At 47.6% G+C, this 23,601-nt stretch overlaps 1 protein-coding gene across 2 annotated transcripts in view; it reads right to left on the bottom strand.

Moving 5' to 3' along the window:
* The window catches only part of LOC109261405 (xanthine dehydrogenase/oxidase), a 57,586-nt gene that overhangs the window by 8,172 nt on the left and 25,813 nt on the right, over positions 1-23,601 (bottom strand). For both annotated transcript variants that reach the window (XM_053891029.1, XM_053891030.1), the window contains exons 14-30: positions 21,874-22,058; positions 19,964-20,138; positions 18,154-18,237; positions 16,529-16,698; positions 14,315-14,438; positions 12,977-13,096; positions 12,413-12,509; positions 11,315-11,439; positions 10,397-10,530; positions 9,891-9,978; positions 8,699-8,785; positions 4,779-4,970; positions 4,464-4,609; positions 3,600-3,681; positions 2,952-3,047; positions 1,535-1,663; positions 791-865 (exon numbers count right to left, since the gene is read on the bottom strand). In XM_053891029.1, the coding sequence (XP_053747004.1) occupies positions 791-865; positions 1,535-1,663; positions 2,952-3,047; positions 3,600-3,681; positions 4,464-4,609; positions 4,779-4,970; positions 8,699-8,785; positions 9,891-9,978; positions 10,397-10,530; positions 11,315-11,439; positions 12,413-12,509; positions 12,977-13,096; positions 14,315-14,438; positions 16,529-16,698; positions 18,154-18,237; positions 19,964-20,138; positions 21,874-22,058 (2,109 nt within the window). The remainder of the gene's footprint in view (positions 1-790; positions 866-1,534; positions 1,664-2,951; positions 3,048-3,599; positions 3,682-4,463; positions 4,610-4,778; positions 4,971-8,698; positions 8,786-9,890; positions 9,979-10,396; positions 10,531-11,314; positions 11,440-12,412; positions 12,510-12,976; positions 13,097-14,314; positions 14,439-16,528; positions 16,699-18,153; positions 18,238-19,963; positions 20,139-21,873; positions 22,059-23,601) is intronic.

Below are 23,601 nucleotides of genomic sequence, written 5' to 3'. Positions count from 1 at the left end.
TTTCTTTGAGTCTATGGAGGGAGACTAGTACAATCTGAGGTGGGTCAGGTGTGGGCTCATTTTCTATGTTCCCACTGTGCTCACTTTCCCACCCCAACTCTACTCTGGGAGATGGTAAAGCAGGGCTGCCACTGAGATGTCTGCTTGTTGGAAGAGATGAAGCCCCCTGCCTGCCCCCAGAGAGAGACTTCCTTACCGCTTCCCTCTGAGGGTTCCCGACACACAGGCACCAAACCAGAAACCAGAGAACTGGGCTCATTCTTGTGATGAGACGAGTGGCTTGCCTGCCACTTGTAAAAAACCACAGGAAGGATATAAACTCTTGGGAAATGTCTTTTTCCCCACTCCTTCACAGATGGAGCCTCAGTGGACCCAGACTCCAGAGCTGAGGAAGGGGAAGTACTGCGAAGCAGCCCTCAGAGAGCAGGTTTGAGGAAAACCAGACTCCTCAAGCCTCAGGACAAGCGGGGTATGGAACCAGGCCCGAGTCAGGCACCTTCAGCGGTCACCCTACCTTCTCAGGCTCAGGGCAGCCAAACCCCCAGTTGCCATGGGGTTGTCAAGATCCTGGCTCAGAAGTTTTCCTCCAGTGCCTTCCCTCCACTATGAAAACCCTAGAGAAAAGGGCCCAGCAAGGTGGAGCATTTACTTGTGCTGTGGAACCCTACGGAACACTCAGCTTCTCTGCCTCTGGGACTAGATCGTGACCTATTCCTGCTGTGGCAGGGACAGAGAACCTGCCTTTAATTTCTCTCCTCTTCAAAAGCACGTTGGATCAGCTCAGACTTACCCAGTCTTCCCAGGAGCCACTGGGATTCTTTTTCTTGAAGGGTTCCAGCCTTTTCAGAATGGTCTGACAAGCTTCCTAAGAACACATGCCCACACACCAGACATATCAGTCTTCCATATTTCCTGGCCCAGGCAAAACCCCAAGGGCCTCAGCAAGGCTACCTCCAAGTAATGCTGTGCCCAAGGTGCCATGCAAATAGTCTTGCCACCCTCTTAGGAATGACTGTGTGGCTTCCACTCCCAGGACCCTGCCACAGGAACTGGCATTGGCCCTTGCTGGGAGAACACCCGGTTCTTAGGCTACAGAAGATGAAATATTTGAGGGAACCCAAAGGAAGTGACTTCTCCCATCAAACTCCTCTGTTAATTACAGCCTCTATGTGGAAAGAGAAGTGAGTTGGTCCGACCTGGCCAGCTGCAAAATCGAATTCCAATTTCAGTCCATGGTCTTGTGGCCAGTTCTAACACTGGGGAGTATGTCTTTGCAGAACGCCCCCTGGGACCCTCCAAGTCTCCTCCCCATCCTACACTCATCCTTCTTGACTTTGACAGAAGTGATTGTGGCTTTTAGGTCTCTCTTTCAACATGGTGATGGGAGGAACAGCATTCTCTTGGATAAGACAGCCAAAGGCATGGCCACAGCCAAAGAACCTATAAGGACCATTCCAGCTTCCACCCCAGGGAGCGCTCTGGGCCCAAAGCCCTTGACTGGCCCTCAGCTCTGCTGGCTCCCCAGGCTCCTTACATAGGTGGCCTGTCCGTTGAGGTCAGTGCTGACGGAGGCAGCTGTGGGAGACGTGTTAGGCACGGTGTTCGTGCTTGTCTCGCTGATGTAAATCTTAGAGGTGGGGATTTTCAGTGCTCTGCTGGCCACCTGAGAAAAGAGACAACATCACTTTCTCAGGGAGGGCTTGGCATGGGGCTTGGCTGCCTTCTCCCCAAGACCGTTTAAGGTTCACCATTACAGGCAATATAATAATTTTATAAGCCATAAGCCCACTGAGACTGGGATGTTCTTATATCTGTCTCAATTGGAAGCAAAACTTTATGGAGTGATTTTGCTACAAAAAAAAAAAAAATTCATAAACCTAATGGTGACTAGCTAACCTTTCTAAAGCTAACCTTGGCTTTTTAAAAAATCTACTCTGGCCAGTCCATGAGCTAAGCAGGTGTTCCAACTCTACTCCAGTTCCAATGTCCTAGCTCCTCTGTGTGGGGGAAGCCTTTATACACATAACACAGCCTCTTACACAGTGTTAGGGAAGGTCACCAAAAATATGTGACCAACCAGGGGGCTCCTCGGGGCTCAGTTGGTTAAGCGTCTGACTCCTGGTTTCAGCACAGGTCATGATCTCACAGTTCATGAGTTCAAGCCCCGAGTCAGGCTCTGCACACTGACAGTGCAGAACTCTCTCTCCCTCTCTCTTAGTCCCTCCTCTGCTCATGCTCTATCTCTCTCAAAATAAATAAATAACCTTTTTTTTTTAAATGTGACCACCAGTTGACCCATGAGCTGGACTCAAAGGATCAGAGGCTCCTCACCACTTCCCCTGTCCTTGGAATGTGGGTTCTGCTTGCCTTTCTGGCTCCCAGGGGCTGCTTCTACGACACAGCCTCGAGATGATGACGTGGGATTGAGAACACCTGCACAGTACCTTGGCTAAACCCAGTTGAGGCCTCTCTCCCTACAAACGTTTAAGATTTGGTGGGCGGGGGTAGGGATCCATTTGTCTTGCTGCCACCCAAGGCAAGCCTCTCATGTAAATTCCCTTTGCATCTTAAAACTGTGACCTGCCAACCTGGGCCTCTTTTTTCTGTCTGCCTCTGCCCTCTGAGTCCAGGGGCCAGTTTCAGATTACTCCCAAGAAGCTCCCGAGCAACTTGTAAACCAACACAACCCCATGGCCCTAGAATGTGGGTAATGGAAGTGACCTGAGTGGTCACCTGGCCAACTGCATTGCACAGAGGAAGATACAGAGGCCGAGAGGGGAGAAGACTTGCCCGAGGTCACACGAAAATGGGCAGCAGAGCCAGGACTGACCACAGCTGAGGCCGGCTTCTGCTTCTCAGGTGTGCCGCCGCTCACTTGCTTATAGCATCCTCCCTCACATGGACGCCATGATGTCGGAGAGGACCCCCCCCACCCTTTGCAGGCTGCTCACCTGGACCATCTTGGTGTGAAGGCCTTGGCCCATCTCAGTGCCTCCATGGGTCAGCAGCACAGAGCCATCTGTGTACACGTGAACCAGGGCTCCTCCCTACAGGAAGAGAAGGATTCCAAACACAAAATTGGGTCAATCCTAACTGAGCCAGATGCTTGGGGCCAAAATTTCTGGAGCCCAGGAGAAAGAAAACTGGAAGCAGCATTTTGGATTACAGCCTCAGACTCAAATTAAAGCACTGTGAATCTTGTGATTTAATCATGTAGCCCTTCAACAGTTCCCGAAAAATTTCCACTCTCTCTCTTTCTGTGTGTCTTCCACAGAGGGAAGGAGGTCAAATGTCTTTGTGCTCATTTTTAGATGAAGCCATAGGATCAGAAAGGCAGAGTAGCTGTCTGTAGCCCTTTAGTCAGGAAGAAGGAGACCTGAGAGTTGACCCCAGATCTCTGAGTCCTGTGCTGCCCTCACTGACCTGTGACGTCCTGGACAAATAGGGATATGCAAGTTCAAGTCCATTTAAACAGCAGAGAGCCCCTCCACTCTGCTCTGGCACCAGCCACAACGGCCTTTCCCATGTGATAGTGCAGACAGGGAGGGAAATGGGGCCCCAGCCCAGTGGAGAGGCACAAAATTATACAAGGCAATTACCTGATTCAGAAAAGGAACAGAGAAGCTTATTCCAAACTTGGTAGGAATTATGGACAACCCTCTCTTCTTCCAACAATTCTCCCTGGAGAAAAAAAGGAAGATTCTCATAGAACATTTTCTATCATGGTTGTGTCAGCTCAGATGTAGTTTCAGTCAACATCTTTGTAAAGTTGGAATAAGGCATCCTTGGAGCTGCCCACATGGTACTTATCATAACTGAGTTGTGCTCCAGTTGGGTAAACCAAATGAAAAAGGGGTGGGATTGTGTTCTTCAGCTGCGCTGAAGGAGGACCCATCCCTGAGGGTCTGCACTTGAAAGTATCAAAACTTCCTCCCAGAGTGGAGCTCAAACAGAGTCAGGGTGCTGTGACTGTACCAGGGAAGACAGTCACTTATGACACTCACTGATGATAGTGGTTAACACCTTCTCTGTGCTTTCTGTTTGGTTTTCTGGGTAACTTAGTGAGGAAAGAGGGCCGGTGTAATTACCCCCATTTTACAGATGTTGAAACTGGGGCCTAAGAAAATGGAGTGACTGTAAGGTCACAGTGATAGATTCATGTTAGAGGCCGCTGCATCACTGTGGTGTTCTTAGTCCTTGGCTGGTGTGCCCCAACAGCAGATGAGTGTAAAGGTGAACCATATCGATGGGCTATGATAGTGAGTGAACGCTGTATATGCCCATCTGCCCCCAGGCTGAACAAATCATTTGAGTATCTTAAAGAGATGGCTGGGAGTGGGTCAGCAAACTTAGCACCCTCAAGCACCTTACTAGCTTGGTATTATGAGTATGGCAAATGTGCTGTAGAATATGAAACCCAAGAGAATGCCAGAATATCAGACTCCTCCCCTCCCGGTGCTTACTCGTTGAACTTGTCAACCTCCCTCTTCCGGGCATGATACTGAGAGCTTGCTAGGCATTCCTCCCAGCACCTGGGCAAGGTGAACCCCTCAAGCTTCTGGTTGAAGTGGGTCAGGTCCCCTTCCTTATACATGTTTTTCCTTCGCACCTTTGCAAGGAGAGAGACACTGAGGCCTTGTTGGTGGCAAGAGATGAACGGATACAACCTAAAGTTAAGGTTCCAACCCCTCTCCTCTGCCCCCATGGGAGATGCCCAAGACACAAAGCCACTGTCCCCTCAAAGTAGGTTAACCTGTGCCACCAAATTCCCAGCTTACTTCCTCTGCCGGCAGCCCACAGGTCACTGCGACTTCACTCATCCAATGCTCAGCAATGAGCATTCCCTGGGGCCCCCCAAAGCCCCTGAAAGCCGTGTTGGAGGGCAGGTTGGTCTTGCACATCCGCCCAGTGCCCCGGATGTTGGGGATGTTATAACAGTTGTCCATGTGGAATAGAGCTCGTTCCATTATCTGCAGCAGAGGAAACCAAAATGGGAGAGAGCAGTGCACCGATTTCATTGGCTCCTCAAGAAAGGGATGTTGAGGGCTGCACCCATCCTTGCCTTTCCAGCCCCACTGGTCACTGCTCCTCCTCAGGCCCAAATTATTTCTTCTCTGATACAGCAACAGACTCCTTACTGGGCTTCTGGCCTCTGTGTCTCTCCCTCCTCTAATCTCTGCCTCAAACTACAACATAAGGTCATTTTGTGTCAACCTCTTGCTTAAAAATGGCACTTAATCTCTTCAGAGTAAAGTTCATACATCTTTCAGCATGGAACACAAGACTCTTTATGACTTTTCCCCAATATATTTTTTTCCTCTCTTCTGACTACATGTTACTCTCACCTGACATGCCCGCCCTCCCCTGCACGTTTCCCATCTACTAACATCCTCATTCAGTTCCTCCCTGGGGAAGCCCTTCCCAGACTCCCCAGTTAGGACTGGTCATTTGCCTCTATAAAAAAAGGAAGATAGAAAAGAAGAAGAGAAAAGAAAAGAAAAGAGAAAAAAAGAAAAGAAAAAAAGTGATTTATGAATTATTTTTAATTTTTTTAATGTTTATTTTCTTGAGTGATAGAGAGACAGAGCACAAGTGGGGGAGGGGAAGAGAGAGGGAGACAGAATCTGAAGCAGGCTCCAGGCTCAGAGCTGTCAGCACAGAGCCTGATGCAGGGCTCGAACTCACGGACCACGAGATCATGTCCTGAGCCAAAGTCAGACGCTTAACCGACTGAGCCACCCAGGCACCCTTGAATTCTTTTTAAAGCAGTTTCTTTTCCCGTTGAAGTTGTATGGCAAGTAGTTTAAAGAGTCTAATACTTCGTGAAGTACATTTTTGAAACTTGCATGTCTGAAATGTCTTTCTTCTACTCTTACCCTTAACTAATGATTTGGATATATATAGGATTCTTGGTTGGAATTAGGTTTTCCAGTTTCCCTCAACATTCTGAAGGCATTTTGGTAGTGCATTCGAGCTCTCCAGTATTGACAAATCCAATCGATGTCTTTCCAGTTCTTGGAAATAGTTATGTTTTTCTCCTCCCTGCAAGTTGTAAAATGTTTATCTCCAGGTTTCTCCAAGTTCACAGTGATATAACTTAGCATAGTTCTATTTTCCTTCATTGTGCTTGTTACTGGATCGGCTCTTTTAACCTTAAAGTGTATGCCCATTAGTTTGAGGAGATTTCTTTTTTTTTTTTCAATATATGAAGTTTATTGTCAAATTGGTTTCCATACAACACCCAGTGCTCATCCCAAAAGGTGCCCTCCTCAATACCCATCACCCACCCTCCCCTCCCTCCCACCCCCCATCAACCCTCAGTTTGTTCTCAGTTTTTAAGAGTCTCTTATGCTTTGGCTCTCTCCCACTCTAACCTCTTTTTTTTTTCCTTCCACTCCCCCATGGGTTTCTGTTAAGTTTCTCAGGATCCACATAAGAGTGAAACCATATGGTATCTGTCTTTCTCTGTATGGCTCATTTCACTTAGCATAACACTCTCCAGTTCCATAGTTTGGGGAGATTTCTTGAGTTACTTCTTGATAGTTGCCTCCTCTCTCTTGTTTCCATTCTTTCTCTCTGAAACTTCTATCGTTTGGGTCTCCTGGACTAGTCCTCGAATTTCATTGTATTTTCTTTCCAATTTTTCTGTATTTTTTTTCTTCTGTTTGGAGAGATTTGCTGAAGTGTCTTTCAACCCTTTTGCTTTCTGAGTTTTATCTCACCAGAGTTAGTTTTTATTCTCCAAATGCTTCATGTTTATGGCCTCCTATTCTTTCTTGAAGGTGTAATAACTCATCTTCCTGATGAGATCAATGGCAGCTTTTATTTGTTCGTTTCATTTTGGGTTTGGTTTACTTCCCATTTATATTCTCTCTCTCAGACAGGCTGCTTTTCGTGCCCTTGATTATTTTAGTCTTAGTCATCCTAAATGTTTTGAGTATGTCTCAATTAATTCCGTTTTTGCTTTCCCTTAGCACTCTAACTCGTACTTCTATTTCATTTTGTCTTTTATTATCTGTCTCCCCCACCGTACCATGAACCTCCCGGGGCAGAAACAATGCCATCTATTCTTCTTTATGTTGCCACCCTAGGCGCTCAATAAATGTTCGCTGGATTGGATTTAAAAGCTTCTAAGATCTTTGGGGACAAGCACTGTATCTTTTTCAACCTGATTTTTCCAAAACACCTAGAGGCCCAGGTTGCAAATGGTGAGAAGACTAAATGTGTTGCTTATTTTGAGCAGTTTTTACACTGCATCTGAAGTGTGAAGTTTTATAGTGGAACCAGTTAGCCCCTAGCAAGGAGGAGTGGCATGGGGAATGGGGCTAACAGGAACTTCTGTTTGCCCTGAAATGTCTGACTGACTTTTATAAGAAAAGTCTACACGTTTGTACCTAGTATGGTTATAATTTTTGGATTTAAAAAAATTATAAAAAGTAATACCACAAAGGTAACTGCTAATTTCAAAATGAACAAAATTAACACAAAGTTAACACAAATTAACAAAATTTCATGTCTACACAAGACTGGTATGAGAATGTTCAAAGTAGCCTTACCCATAAAAGCTGAAAACAGGGAACAACTCAAAAGTCTCTTCAGTGGTGAGTAGAAAACAAAAAATGGCCTATCCATATAATGAAATATTATCAAGAGAAAAGAATGAAGGACTAAGGAATCTTAAAACATTATCCTGAGGGGCACCTGGCTGGCTCAGTCAGAGGAGCGTGCAACTCTTGATGCCGGGCTTGTGAGTTTGAGCCCCATGTTGGGTGCAGAGATCACTTAAATAAATAAAACTATAAATAAATAATCAATCCTGAGAAAAAAAGCCGAACACAAAAGATTACACAGTGTAGAGTCTATTTATATGAATAGACTACAAGAGGAGAATCTATAAAGACAGAAAGTAGATTGGTGGATGTCTGGGCTGGGTAGGGGGTGAGAACAGGAGTGATGGAAAGAGATCACATTCAGGTGATGGAAGTGTTCAAAAACTACAGTATGATAATGGTTACATAATTCTTAAAATTTACTAAAAACCCTTAAATTGTATATTTCAGTGAAACTGTTACCAAAAAAAAAGAAGAAATTCATTACTTAAAATTCAAACATCACAAAAATATGTTACAAAGAAAATGACAGTGGGTGCCCCTCCCTTCATCCCATCCAATCACTGTTTAGTATATGTTCTTTTGGAATTTTCCAGGCACATGATTATATCTATAATAGAGGTATATTCATCTTACAGACACATACATACAATGTCACCATACTCTGCATAAAGTTTTGTAACTGACTTGGCTGGCTTGGCAAAATATCTGAAAAATAAGGAAGGATTTCCTTTTCTTTTTATTATTACTAGGATTTTTTTTTTTTTTTTTTTTTTTTTTTTTTTTTTTTGATGCAGAACTCGATCTCAGACCGTGAGATCATGACCTGAGCTGAAATCCGATGATGCTTAACTGACTGAGCTACCCCGGCACCCCAAAGGAAGAATTTCCAATCTGAAAAGTAATAGGATTATCTCTGTGCTTTAGACCTTAACCAGGGGTGGAGAGCCTCAAGGTGGGGACCAACAGGGAGGTTACTGCAATAATCCCAGGTAGGAAGTGAGGAGGCCTATGCCTGTGGGGCTGTGGGGCCTGCCCGTGACCTCCCAGTCACCCCCCACCCAGAGGCATGGGCGCACCCTACTTACACTCTGGGAGAGATCCAGGGTGTTCCCTGCATTGCTGTAATGCTCCACCTTCAGAGCCACAACCCTCCCAGTCTTCATGAAGCCAACCTGATGAAAAGGAGAGAGTTCTTGATAGTCCCTTTCCTCTGCCTAACCTGAGTCATCCCCTCCCACTCATGCTACCCAGAGGAAGCAGAAAGAACAAGACATCATACCATGAAAACAAGGTCACCGGAGCTAACAGGTGAAGCAGAGAGGACCTGACATCTCTCCAGTGACGCTCCATGGGTCCTCAACCCTGGACACACCCTCTCCCCACGCTCCCCCTTCCTTCTACCTACACTGGCTCTGAATTTACGAGAGGGAGTGAGGAGGCAGAGAAGGGAGAGCCGGGAAGAGAAACAGAGAGATACTGGAGATATGCCTCACACATTTTGGCCAGCAAGCCACAGCAAGCAGGAATGTGCACAACAAGCAGGAATGTGCTTTCACATCCCTGACCTTAGGTAGCCATCAGAACAAATTTTATAGGCTGTTTCATAAGTAAGGACCTGGGACTTTCTTCAGGTCTGCAAGAATTTGGGAAGAAGGGAAATATAATCCCTTCGGGGGAGTTCAATCAGGAGACAAAACGAGAAGAGGTCACAGGGGGAATGTTCAAAGCCACCTAATGGAGAGAAAGGGCTCCCAGACTGGGATCTGTCAGGTTGTACTAGTGTTTAGAGGGACAGGATGCTGGTCATCCACAGAGACTCAGCAAAGGGACCGCCACCCCTGGTCTGGTGGAGCAGGTGCCCACCCTAACAACCTGGAAGCTTTATTTCTCACTGTAAATTACAAAGTAGTCATTCTGATCTTTGCATCTGGCTATGAACACATTAGGTCATTCTGCAGGAGGGATTTACCCCAGGGCTACTGAAAACTCATGCTTCCGAGCCTGAGAGGAGAAAGACTAGGTATGGGGGAGAGAAAATTCACAAAAGGTGTAAACACCATGCTGCGACCTCACTCGGGAAGTGGCCAGCCAGCATCGCCCTTCTATGTTGCTGTTGGCAGATTTAAATTTTTCTCATTGCTATTTCTTCTTTGAACTTCTACAGGTATTCGTGAAAAACATAAGAGAACATCCCAGGATCCCTGGATCTTCATCTCCAGGTTTCCCAGTGAGATGGCATTCCCCTTCCGCCCCGACATAGCTCCCGACAACTAGAACCTTGTATCTGGCCAAGAAGGGATGTCTGCCACCAGTTATCAGCATGTCCTCGTCACGATCCAGCATGCAGCGCACAGGGCAGCCCGTCCTAAGGGAGGCATCAGAGGGTTAGCACCCTGGGAGCTTCTGCAACAGCCCAGTCCTTGGGTCTCAGGGAGGAAGCAAGGGAGACTTCTTTTTCCACCTGGCGCACAAGCGGACTGGAGCTGGGTTGCTTCACTGCCTAGAAATAAAGCTGCTGGACACATAGGGAATGTAAGGATATGATGTGTGCCCTTGCCTTGAGGGCCCTCACAGCCAGGCAGGGGAGGCTAAACATGGATCCATGCATCGAACACAAAGAAACACGTGGTGTTACCCTCACCCCAATGTCCAAGAGTTCTAAAAGCAGAAGGCTGTGACAATTCAAAGCAAGAGAAATCTACTTCTAAAAGGGAGAAATCCAGAAAGCCTTCTTGGCAGAGGCAGCCTTATTCTCCTTCTCTGAGCTGGCTAGGGGGACTCACTTGTATGCAGCCAGAGCCACTGCCGTGGATACCACAGTGCTCCGGGTCTCTTTCCCTCCAAAGCCTCCTCCCATTCTCTTCACCCGGACCAAAATCCGGTTTGCCGGAACCCCCAACATGTTTGCAACAAAGCTCTGTGGACAAAAGAAAAATTACTTGCACTGAACACATCATCTGGACTTACCTCACCCTGACCTAGAGCCGCCCGCCCTCCACAAGCCTACTTAGTGCCGTCAATTCTGAAATTCCTTGATTCCGGAATCCCCCTCACCTCCCCAGGCAGCCCTTGATCTCGAGGTGCTGAAGTCTAACACTCATTAGTCAGTGCAGACTGAATTCAGACACTTGTTTCTAGCAAGGGGGGTCAGCGGCTGGCCACAGCAGACTTTCAGAGCCAAAGTTCATTTCATCCAGCCAAGAACTGGTGAGTTGCGGGGGTAGGACCAGCTGCCCACAATGCTGGCCAGTACTGTCGCCTTACCAGCAATAGAGAAATGGGGAGCCGCCATATTTGAGCTGCCACAGATAATTTAGTGGTCTCTGTGGCTATCACTAAACCCATCACCCACGTTTTACAGATGAGGAGACTGAGATCGGATGTGATTTGACCAAGGCCATATCTCACTGGAAAAATGAAAGCCAACTCTTATTAGGTGCTATCCAAGTAGTAAACAACTAGTCATTACAACACCCTACCAGGCCCATTTTATGGAAGAGGAAACCAAGAAAGGTTATGTCACAACTCAGTGACACAAGCTTGTTGGTTGATAGGGTCTGGCTCCAGGACCACTACCCTCAGATACCCTTCTGGACCAGTCAAGATCTCCCTTTTCCCATGTCCTACATCGCCAACTCCTAGTCAGCCAGAAGCTCCCCAGTGCCGTGCCCAGGCCCTGGAGCTGACCCACAGGACGGTACCTGGGTCTTCGTGGTGTTCTGTGTAGACACAAAGAGCTCCATCTCCCCTGCCTCGCCTTTGGGGACAGCGATGGTGCAGTGAGTCTCCAGGTAGAAGTGCTCTTGGCCACCAATGTACAACTCGCCTGGGGAGGCAATGTGACCCTCATGGTGATCCGGAATTTCCTGAAGGAGAGTGCACTCCCCTAGGGCCCTGGGCAGGAACCAGCTGCTCACACACAGGTACCCTCTAGGTTCCCAGCAGGGGTGAAAAGGGTCTCAAAGCCTTAGCCACCTGGGGGAGCCAAATCCCCCACCCCAACAAAGAAACCAGAATGATACCAAAATGCATCAGGCATGAAGCTATCTTTCACTGCAGATTTTCAAATTATTTTGTAAAATTTAGGGAATGGTAAGGAAGGAATTAACAGATTAACAGATGTGACTGAAAAGCTAAAAATGAGAGCATCTTCTGGAACAGAAGGTATCGGGCCAGTTGGAGAGATGACTCACCAGTGGCTTAGGAATACACTATGGACAATGTAGGAAACAATACCCAAAGGGATGTCACCAGCAGACGGGTGCCCTGCTGCCCACAGGGAGGGCCAGGACCTGTAGCCACTAATTCCCCAGACAGCCTTCTAAATTTCACACACTCCCAGCTACCCAGAACCACATACAGATATGTAACCTGGAGACAGGAGGTGGACATTAAGATGGCAGAGGGTCTAGGGGCACCTGGGTGGCTCAGTCAATGAAGCGTTACTTCAGCTCAAGTCACGATATCCTGGTTGGTGAGTTTGAGCCCCTCGTAGGGCTCTGTGCAGACAGCTCAGAGCCTGAAGGCCGCTTTCGAATCTGTGTCTCCCTCTCTCTCTACCCCTCCCCAGCCTATGCTCTCTCTCTCTCTCTCTCTCTCAAAAATAAATAAACATTTAAATTTTAAAAAAATGAGAGAGGGTCTTTCCCTGCCAATTGTCCACTATTTTGCTACAAACATCAGGAGGACTCTTCTGTTAAAAATTCACTCCCCTGCTCCAGGACTCAAGGTCCAGCTCTTGAATTTAATTCATAAACCAGGGCCAGCCCATACCCCAGGACTATATGGCACGGCCGTACCTGAAACAATGTTGTCTGCTTCCGAAAACCCCTTCGTGAGGTTTCCTTTCTCTATCTTCAGCTCAGGCTCATAAAAGGAGTCTTTTGCTATAGCATCCTGAGGACCACAAAGACGATTCAGTGACCAGACTTTCAGGAGAAGGAAGGTCATTCCCACCAGAGGGAAGAGAGGTTGTTGCAACCACCCTCCCTCTTCTCACACAGGCATCTGTACAAGGGTCCTACACAGACTTCAAGTAAGCTTGCATGTAGCCTGGGGCCATGTGCCTCCATTTCCTCAGAGATAGTTGGACACGCTTGGATCTTGAGGAAAAGTAGAGTCCCTCAAGGAACCAATGGGAGCTGGCATTGGAAGGAGGGACCTAGTCTGGCCTCTGGCAGACTGAGTCTGGGATCATGATGGGGAAGTTTTCCAAAGAACACACAATCCTGGGGCTGAAGGGTTTACCTCTTCCTGTCTAATCGAATCCCACCTGCTGCTGGAACCCCCTCTAAAGTATCCCAGTAAAGGCACCTCCAGGGACAGGGGGCTCACCCCTCCCCATGCAGTCCTTTCTCAGTTACCTCTATTGTGATAATGGCTGGAAGATCTTCATAGGTGATTCTCACCGCTTGAGCAGCTCTCTGGGCATGTTCTCGGGTGTCGGTGACCACAGCACCAATGATGTGCCCAATGCAAGTCACCTGGGAACCGAGCCAAACTGTTAAAGCAGTGATGCAGACCCAGAAGGCAAGATCATGGTCTTGCCTTGGCTCATTAATAGACCATGACTAAATCTCAGGCCCTGGCTTCCAGTTCCATTTTCTTTCTAGCACCCCTCTCCCTTTGAATTTCTGTTTCCAGATTTACACCAAAAGTTTCTCAAAGGCAGCAATCATGTCTTACACTTCATCCAAATGCCCAGAAGCAGTAGTTCCCAAATTCTGGTTCTCAGACTTGATAAATAAACCAGTTTTTGTTAGATTTTCAGAACAATGATTGTCATTTTCTCACCACTTAATGATTCCATTCCTTCAGAGGCATTTTTCTTCCAAAAATCCCCAAACATGAACCAAAAAAAAATTGTCCAACTCATCACTTTGCAATATGAGTTTCTGACAGTAGAAAGCCATACTGTCTCTGATAGTTGTCTCTTGAGGACCCAGTTGAGTTGTTAACTTAATTGATTGGGCTGTGGTGGTTTATCCCAGCTAATTCTCACTAACCGTCATGTTAGCAGTAGTCTTAGAGATTCTCGAAATTTACAAAAGCAATTTGTTCTCTTGTTAAATGGAGTCCTTGTGTCTCATAGTTGTAGTTTTTTATTCTCTCTTTCTCTTGTACATTAATAATAAAGTGAATATGCCCTTAGGCAACGCCAACTCATCTCCAATTTGCATTTGAACTGTATTAAAATTGTCAAGTGACTTCCACCCTGAAAGTTTCAAAACGTGTCTATGTGCGTGTGTGTGTGTCAAAACTCCATATATGCTTGACAGCAATAGATGAATTTTCGTATAAGTGAATTTTCAATACACATAGTGACAGTATTGTGATTTTTATTCTGGTAGTTTGTTTACCATATTTTTATTTTCTTTTCACAAAGGAGCTATTTATCCCCTGAAACCTAACTGGCAGTTTAAAAAATAATCACCAGTCTTGTTTTAATACCAGTTTGGCCTGGAGTCATCCTAACATGTGCAACTAGCCACCAACAATGAAATAAACAAGTAAACATAAGTGAAAGTTAAAAGTGCCACCAGACCGATTCCATCCCTGTACTGATCGCCCTGCAATGAAGGCCACAGTATGTACCAATGTGTAATCTTTGTCAGATTAAGGATTTGGAGGAATGAGCGCAAACTAAATCTCAAGTGCCCATTCCACTAATTTCATATCTAAAAACAAAATCCAACACATACCTTATCCTTTGCAAACACCATTTCATCATTACCAATTCCAGTTATATTACTCCCGGGAACATCATCAGCAGAGATAAAGCAGACAAACCCTGGCACCTTCTGAGCTTCTGAAGTATCTATGGACCTGCAAGAATGAGCACAGTGAGGGGCCCAGGTGGGAAACTGAAGCAGAAGACCCACCACCAACTGGATACCACTGTCCTCATGTTGATTTTTCCTCCACTCAAATTCCTTCCTTCTCCATCCACTAGTCTATGCTATCTTTTCCAGATTCTATATTCTATCCTAGCCTACATTCCATAGGCTATCCTACCCTATCCTATTCTGCAAATGCTCATGAAATACGTACCCTGTGAAGGCCACCATGCTGAGTGCTGTGGAGAACAAAAAATGAACAGGACAGGCCCACCCCCATGGACCTTCTACTACGGAACCACATCACAGTGAGTAGCATTTACTCTTGAGAGCTCCAGCTCATACCCACATCACAGCTAATACCCACACAGAATCAGCACTTTTGGGCCCTTGCTGCACCACTGATCAAATGTCCCTGAACATCGTCACACAGTCAAATTTGTCTCCCCACCTTCATGAAGCTATCCCAGAAGAGCAGGGCAGCCCGGCCATCATCAGGCCCGAGAGGGAGAACACCTGGAGACTGTTTCACTAATAACAGTCTCTACTATGTTCTGCTCACTATGGCCCGGGCCCCCAAGGGGAGATAGAGCAGAGGCACCTCACAGAAAGGTATGGAAACCACTCTGAAGGGCCGAGCAACTTCCAACAGGCAAACCTCACCAGAGCCCAGAACGTCATCATCATTATCCTCCTTCTACTTTTGGGGCAACTCAAGCTCAGGGAAATTGAGCAGCTTTTCCAAAGTCACCCAGCAGAGAGCAACGTAGGTGGGATTAGGACTGAGGTTAGGTTATGAAGAGCCAAAGCCAGGTCCTCGCTTCTTTCCAAGTGCACGCAGCCGGGAAAGTCCAGGTCACTGCCGTTACTACAGAGCCCCCCACCCTCCTCCATCCATTCACACATCGCTCAGATGGAGCAAAGAACGGAGACAATGTGGATCGTGGCCAGTGTGGTCAGTGTGGGCTCAAGACAAGGATAAAGCAAATGAATTTACCCTAGAGATGGCAACCACATCGTCTGAAACAGTTTTTTCAGAGAGCTGGAAGACTTTACTTACCTGTTAAGTTTTCTCGGTGTCCAGGTTACCATTCCTGCAGCCTGTCTCCAGGCAGCTAGGAGCGGCAGAGGGAAAAACCAATGATGGGGAGACGGGATCCCTAATCCCAGCAGTGGCAGCGCCCAAGGGAGGGTTTCTCCTAGCTGCTCTGTTCAACAGGATATGTGTCTGATGCCCACCAGGAGATCAATGCAGTCTCTGGCCTGAACATCAAGAGGCAGCACAGCTCGGCTGCTAATGCTGCCTGGCTTCAAACTCCCACTTGGCTGCTTACCAACTCTGTGACCTCGGGCACGTAACTTACCGCCCTTGTGCCTCAGCTTCCTCATCTGGAACATGGGGATCATAACAGGACCTGCCTGTAGGGTTGTTGTGAGGAGTAAAGCTGCCAATGTATGGAAAATGCTTTAAAGGCCACAGCAAATATTAAGTGCCACATGAGTGTTGGGTATTACTATTATTATAGAAGTGGCGATGCTTGTCATTTGGGCTCTCCAAATTCAACAGACGGGCACAGGTGGCTCTTCTCTGCTAGGTCCTTGCAGACTCTGTCACTGATCATCATGAAAACACCCGGCTATGAATAGAGAAACTGTGAGCTTAGGCATCCCAGGCCAAGGTCACAGCTGGTAAACACTGGAACAGAGACTCGATCTCGGGTCGGTCTGACTCTAACGCCACGCTCTTCCCCTTAGTGCTGACTCAAGTTCTCCTGAAATACTGCATTGAAGTTTAGCCCAATATCAAAGTGCAGAGCTGACCTGCTCCTGTTAAAAGCTCCTCACTGCTTTTTGGCTCAAGTGCAATGTCCCGGTTCAGCATTCCGAGGCTCTCCTGTTCTGGCCCCTGCCTATGCCTCCAACAGCATCCCCTCACCCTGCCAGGCACCACTGAGTCCCTAACCTCTCCCGCTCCTCTCCAGGCTGGTTTTCAGGTGAGTTCCCAGTCCCTCTCTAGACTGGAAGGCCCTGGAGGAGCTTCCCAGCACCCTCCTCCCTCAGGATATTTACTCCACTCACTTGATCTTGGCGTGGGCCCGGGTGCTGGTGACCAACCGGAGGGACAGCTCATTCTCGTAGCGAGGGATGTCGTCACAGTACACGGCCTCCCCAGACGCTTGCATGGCCGCGGCCAGGTGGGGCAGGGGCCGACCCACCATGTCCTCCTCGCACTGACCCTTGGGCACCTCCTGGAACAACATGGTCATCAGTCAAGCTGAGCTGCATAAGACACTGTTTCCCTACAGGCCTGGGGAAACTGCAGGGAGCTTCAGGCCAAAGCAAACCTGAGTGAAGACGGAGGAGGCAGGAGGGACACAGGGCAAAGGAACAGACCGGCAGAGCAGAGGTGGTCACAGTGTCCCCATACGGGGGGAAAAATAAATAACTAAAGAAGAACCTCAATGTGCACTCGTGGGGGGTGGAGTAAAAAGCTGGTGCTACGTGCATCCAATCAAACAGTATGCAACTATTAAGACATACTTTTGAAGACTTTAAATTAGAAGGCAAGAATGTTCACATTACATGTAAACACAGGACAGAAACCATTGTGTGTGCGTATGATGATTTGAATTCTGTAGGAAAAATATGTATGTTATAAACATAGCATGTCAATGTCCATATATGCAAAGGAAAAAAAGGAAAGAAGTCAACAAAAATATCATGATTTTCTCTTGGAGGTGGGATCTTGGGTCATTTTCGTTTCTTCTTTATATCTTTCTGTACTTGCCAAAGTGTTCCAAAATGGATTTGTAACAAAATTCTGTTGTATGTGGTTTTTCAAAGACATAATAATAATGGCTAACATGTCACTGAGTATTTAATATATCCCAGGAGCTAATCTAAGCTATTTACTTTTACTAACACATTTAATCCTCAGAACCATCCTAGGAAACAGGTGCCATCATGGGGACACTTGCAGGTGGGCATAATTAACTTGCCCAAAAGCCACAGAGAGGAAGTGACTTGTCGAAGGTTACACAATTACAAACTGGCAGAGTTTGAATTCAAGTCCTGGCAGTGGAGCCCAGAGTTCACACTCTGGACCACTAGCCTCTACTGCATGGTTCCACAAATTGTGGCCTGTGGGCCAAATCTGGCCCACTGCCTGCTTCTATAAATAAAGTTTTATTGGTACATACCACACACATTCATTTACGTATTACCTCTGGTTGCTTTTATGCTATAATGACAAAGTTGAGGAGCATCAACTGAAACTATAGGGCCCACAAAACCCAAAGTGTCTACAGAGAAAGTTGACCCTTTACCTAGTGCTTCTCAAAAACTTGCCATTGACAGAAAGTTGTTGTTTTGTTGTTATGACCAGGAGAACTCCTGGCTTTGCACATCAGCCCCACAGAGGCACCAGAAAAGACAAAATCGGGACAACAGGTTTTTTTTTTATTCTTTAAGGAGCAGGTGAAGATGAGAGTAATCTCAAGAGAGACAAAATTTAGGTACGGAAGGAGGAAAAGAGCTTCATTGACATTAATACGATTCCCATTTTCTTCACCGGATATTTATGCAAAGCAGTAGGAGCTTTAAGCACCTACATACGACTCAAGTCAGTCATTCACCAAAGGTCAGCATCATCTGATGTGCCCTGCAAGGGCCTGTGATATCAGCCATACATCAGGTATACTCACTTGGAAGAGCTGGACGTTGGCTGGAGGGTCTTTCTGAAAGAGTAAGGTGGCACTGGCATGGGTGGGGTCCAGCTTGCCGCACTTCTGTGGAGGTAAGTTAACAGTAGTGATCATGACTAGTTCTATCATTGATCCCACCCTTGGTTGTCCTCAAGTGGCAACAGTAACAACTGTTCCCCTCACCTCCTCATCGTACATGCCTCGTGCCGGCTGGATCTATCTCAATATCAGAACGTGGGCTCTGAGAGCCCAGCATTTTATAACAGCCTCGGGCCCCTTCCCACCCCTGCAGCCTGCATGGTGAATGGTTTGTGCTTCCTCCAACACACCAAATGGTTTCCCTCCCTCCTGCATTTATTCACGCTGCTCTCTCTCTCTCCTTGCCTTGCTGGAAACCTTCTTCCTCCTCGTTTCTATGGGAAATATTTAATGATATGGAAAATGCGCACAATATAATCTCAACAGAATCAGGGGAAATGGAAAACTCTATATGCAGCATGACCCTAAATCTGTTTAGAAAATGATGTGTCCAGATCAAAAGATAGGAAGACGACAGGTATACAGAGAGAGGGATGGAAGGAGAGATAGAAAGAGAAAGAGAAAAGAGAGAATGACAGAAGATGGACAAATGAATGTAGGGAAAAGATCAGAGGAAAAAGCAAGACTAGTAGCAGTGGTTTCCTCTAGAATCTGAGAGAAAAGCATATTTAATTAAAAAGAAAAGTAATAAAAAAAGTATTTAATTTTTTATTTAAAAAGTTGAAATGTTTTTTAATTTTCTATTTTAATTTTTAATATATTTCTATGTTTTTAAGTTTGCCACAGGAAATGTATTACTCTTATAATCAGAAAAAACTCAAGGTGCCTGGGTGGCTCAGTCAATTAAGCATCTGACCCTTGCTTTCAGCTCAGGTCATGATCTCACAGTTCTGAGGTCGAGCCCCACGTTGGGTTCTGTGCTGTCAGTGCAGAGCCCACTTGGGATTCTCTCTCTGCCCCTGCCCGCTCACGTGCACGCATGGACTCTCTGTCTCTATCTCTCAAAATAAGTAAATAAATGCTTTTTAAAAAGAAAAAGAAGAAAGCTATTAGGGATGCTTTTTAAAGAGGGATTTCTGTCTGCAGTCCCCACATCTGTGGAAGCTTCTCTCCTTTGCACTCCCCATGCCATCTTGCTCAGTTGTCACTCTAGGCTGGCCTTTAGTGATCACGTTCTCTCCCACTCGAGGCTGCTCCCGGGGCCAAGTGCAATGTTATGCATAGACGGTGCAAAGTAAATGCTTACTGAACCAATATGGGGAGCTGGGCTTCCGCTCAGCCACACCCTTTCCAGAATGCACACCCTCCCCGTGACCACTGTCTCCTGACTGTAGCGGCACCCGTTACATTCTCATTCCACCCTCTACCTTCTCATCTCACTCCACGTTCCATTCTAAGTACAAAACCACAGTTGAAACAGCTAGCCTGTCAAAAGGATCATCTGGTCTACCACCCAGATCAGCAGATTTCCCAACTGAGACTTAAAGAGAGTTGTGACCTATTCAAGTTTCAAGGGAGGTAACGATTCAGTCGGGACCAGAACCCTAGTCGTTGACGCCCAGTTCAGTGTTCTGCCTCTCAACCATCCCGTTGGTTCCCATCTCCATGTGGCTCCCTGGGCCGTGTGTCCTTGGAGCAAAGTCCTTAGATGTCAGAAGGGAGAAGCCAATTTACCACCTGGTCCACCGTACCCCTCCCTCAGACTGGCTTCCTAAATTCCCAAACAAAAGTCCTGCAGACAGTCTGTATCTTGCCCACACCCCACACTCACATATTTCGAGTTCTGTATGCCCAGTTTCTGAAGCACTGTCAGGTAGAACTTGAAGAAGAAGCTGAGGGTGAGGGTACGCCGAAACTCCACCATGCCGCCAGGGGCGTCGGGGGCCAGGGACAACTCCTCCGCCAGGCCCGCACACACGTTCTGCAGCAGCTCCTCGTTCCAGAAACTGCCAGAGAGCAGAAGGTGGGAGAGCGCTCCTACTCAGCCATCAGAATCACTTGTGTGGGGTGGTAGGCACAGGGCCGTAGTCATATGAAACTTGGTTCAAAATTTGGCTTGGATACTTATACTTGTGTAACTTTAGGTAAGTTACTTGCTTGAGCCTTAGTTTCCTCATCTTTTTCAAAAAACCTTTTTTTAATGTTTCTCTATTTTTGAGAGAGAGAGATGCAAGTCAAGCATGGGAGGGGCAGAGAGGGAGGGACACTAGGAACCTGAAGCAGGCTCCAGGCTCCGCGCTGTTGGCACAGACCCGATGCGGGCTCAAACTCATGAACCCTGAGATCATGACCCTGAGATCAAGCCAAAGTCAGACACTTAACCGAGTGAGGCACCCGGGCACCCCTCAGTTTCCTAAAATTTAAAACTAGACACAATTTGGGTGCCTTGATGGCTCAGTCGGTTGAGCACCCAACTCTTCATTTCCGCTCAGATCAGCCCCACTTCTTAAGATTCTCTCTCTCTCTGTCTCTCTCTGTCTCTCCCTCTGTCCCTCTCCCCTGCTCTTGCTCTCTCTCTCTCTCTCTCTCTCTGTCTCTCGCTAAAATATAAAAATAAATATAAATAAATATATACATACAGAAATAATACAAATAAAAATAGACACAATTTTAAAACGACCACAAAATTATACTAACTAAATCTATTCAGTCCTTATAACGCCCTAAGCAATGTCCTCCGTGCTTTTTACGAAAGATCACTTTTTATTTCCATGTAAAAGTGTAGCATGTAAAAGTGTAGCATGGAAAATCTGTATACTCCTTTACCGATGAGGAAACTGAGGCACGGGAAGATTCGGCCAGCGCTGGGGAAGGGCTCGGGATAACTGCTGCCACACACTAGCCATAGTAGTAGGAGTAGCCCCAGTCAGAGAGCAGCGGGAGGGGCAGCAGCAATACCGCAGGAGGGATACTAGCAGTGGCCGGAACAGTAGCAGCAGAAGTAACAGCTGTGGTAGAAGCAAAAGCAGAAGGCGTAGAAGTCGTGGAAAGAGGAACAGTGGTGAGAGCCGTAGCAGCAGCGCTGGCGACACTGTGACTAGTAGCGGGAGGAGCAGCAGAGGCACGACTGTGAGTCGTGGCGAGAGTCACGGTGGGGACACACACAACGGTGGCAGCAACAGCATTCACACAGTGGCAGCAGGAACGCTGTCGGCAGTACTCTCGGGAGGAGCCGCAGGAAGAATAGAGCCGCAATACGAGCATCAGCGGTAGAGAGACTGCAGTGGTGGCATCGCTGGGAACAGCAGTGGAAGCCACAGCGGCAACACTAGTCCGAGGAGTGACGGTGGCAGAAACAGCAGCAGTGACAGCAGCGGGAAGAGTAGCAACAGAAGCAGCAGTACCAGTGTGAGTAGTGCCAGCCGCAGTAATTGCAGTAGAGGCCCAGCCGTGAGAGCAATGGCAACGGTGGCCGCTCGTGGCCGCAGCAACGGCGGGCCCAGCGGTACCAAGAGCAGCGGAGCCGTAGCAGGCAGGGTGGAACCAGCGCAGCAACAGCCATGCTACCAGGAATCGAGCTACGGGTAGCGGCAGTCAGGGTGGCAGCAGCGGTAACCCCGGTAAGGGCGGAAGTCATGGCTGTAGCGGGAGCAAGAGTAACGCCGCCGGCAGTCCCGGCAGCTAGCAGCACTGCGGAAGTCGGAGCGGCACTGGTCGTTTCACTCTGCCGGCAGCTCTCACTTTGCTATCTGCTTCCGCGTGGTCTTGAGGGCCGAGACGGTTCTGTCGTGCATTCCGCCGTAGCAAAGGGCCAGCTCCTTCACCTGCGCGGTTTCCGGGTTGAACAGGACCCTCATGCCGCTGGTCACCTTGGCGATGTCATCTTCTCTCCGAGAGGCCTGCTTAAAGGCTGAGAAATACTCACCCTGCAAAACAAGAGAAAGGTTCCTGCTTCTCCCCTGCATTTGCTACAACTGCAGATGGTGAGGCTGAAGCATGGGGGTGAAAGGGCAGGTGAAGGGACAGGGCCATGGCAACCCCGCAAGGGGAGGCCGGTGGGACTCAAAGTGTGGGCAGCGCCGACTGTCCCGAGCTCAGCACGAGGCCCGGACAACACTCCCAGAAGCCAGGAAAGGGGAGAAATTTCCCCTGTCGGTCAGGAACACCCAAAGTCAAGGAAAAGGAGTCAGGGTTCTCTCAACCAACAGCTGGGAGGAGGAAAGACATGTTCACAAAGGCTGCTCGGGGTCCCCCAGCCCCCAGTCCTCCCATCCTGGCGCCCAGCTTCAGAGCCCACCCAGCCTCTCGGCTGTGCCCAAACCTCTGTTGGCTTAACTGCCTCTCGAGCAGATACAACGAGATGCCACCGGGAATGTGAAATGCACCCTCACCCACGCCTGTGCACGTGCTCTCTCTAGCTTGTCTCTCCCACTGGTCTATTGTTCACGGTTAGAAACCTTGCTTCCTGAAAGAATGAACCACACTATGAAACACTAGCTGCCTTTGTGCTTTGAGCACACATTTCCCGCTGGGCTCCAGGCAGGCCCTGTCTGTCAGGATAGGAGGGCCGCATGACTCACTTTCCAGGTAAGAACAATCTCATATCAAGCCCTTTCTGGCCAGGTTCTGCTTGAGGTCTGAACCCACCTGGCACCGCAAATTCTGATTAACGTCAAAGGCAGAGGCTTAAGGGAAGCGTTGTTGAGAAAGCCCAACGAGGCTCACTGTGGACGCCCACACTGGCCACAAGCTTCTGTTCAAAGAAGTCATCGGGCTTCCTCCTGACCATGACGCTAGTCCGGATTCCCGATGTCAAGCATGGCCCCGGGACCGTGAGCCTGGAGTCTGCGCTTGGTTCTGGAACAGGACTGTGCCAGTCCACGGTGACGTGTCCACTGGGGTGCCACGCCATGTCAGTGTCAGATTGGCAGCTGTCCTTTCTTGAGAAATCCTCCCTACTTCTGGGTATTAAAATCTCCTTTCTGTCATGACATGGTTTTTGTTTTTAAAGATTTTCTTCAGTGTATTTATTTATTTTTGAGAGAGAGACAGAATGAGCAGAGGAGGGACAGAGACAGAGAGAGAGGGACAGAAGATCTGAAGCGGGCTCTGTGCTGACAGCAGAGAGCCCAATGTGGGGCTTGCACTCACGAACCATGAGATCGTGACCTGAGCTGAAGTCAGAAGCTTAGCTGACTGAGCCACCCAGGCGCCCCTATGAAATGTTTTTGGCTAATGTCCCTATCTGGCAAAATAAAAACTGGACTCTTGTATGCCTGTTCCCTCCTCCCTTCTCCAACTCATAATTAAAAAGAGGAAAATTTACTGATCTGTGAAATACAAAAAGTCTGGGAATCACTGCTCAAAATGGTCTATAAGGACAAGCTAGAAAATCAGTAAGAAACCACCTCAGGGACATCATGGCTCTAATTTAATTAGCATTCTCATTAAGGGGGCCAAAATTAGCAA

Source organism: Panthera pardus, unplaced genomic scaffold (genome assembly GCF_024362965.1).
Source record: "Panthera pardus isolate Hobbes unplaced genomic scaffold, ASM2436296v1 HiC_scaffold_26, whole genome shotgun sequence".
In the NCBI taxonomy this organism is placed as follows: Eukaryota; Metazoa; Chordata; class Mammalia; order Carnivora; family Felidae; genus Panthera; species Panthera pardus.
Note: the sequence above shows the minus strand (reverse complement) of the source record. Positions and strands in the feature narration are given on the sequence as shown.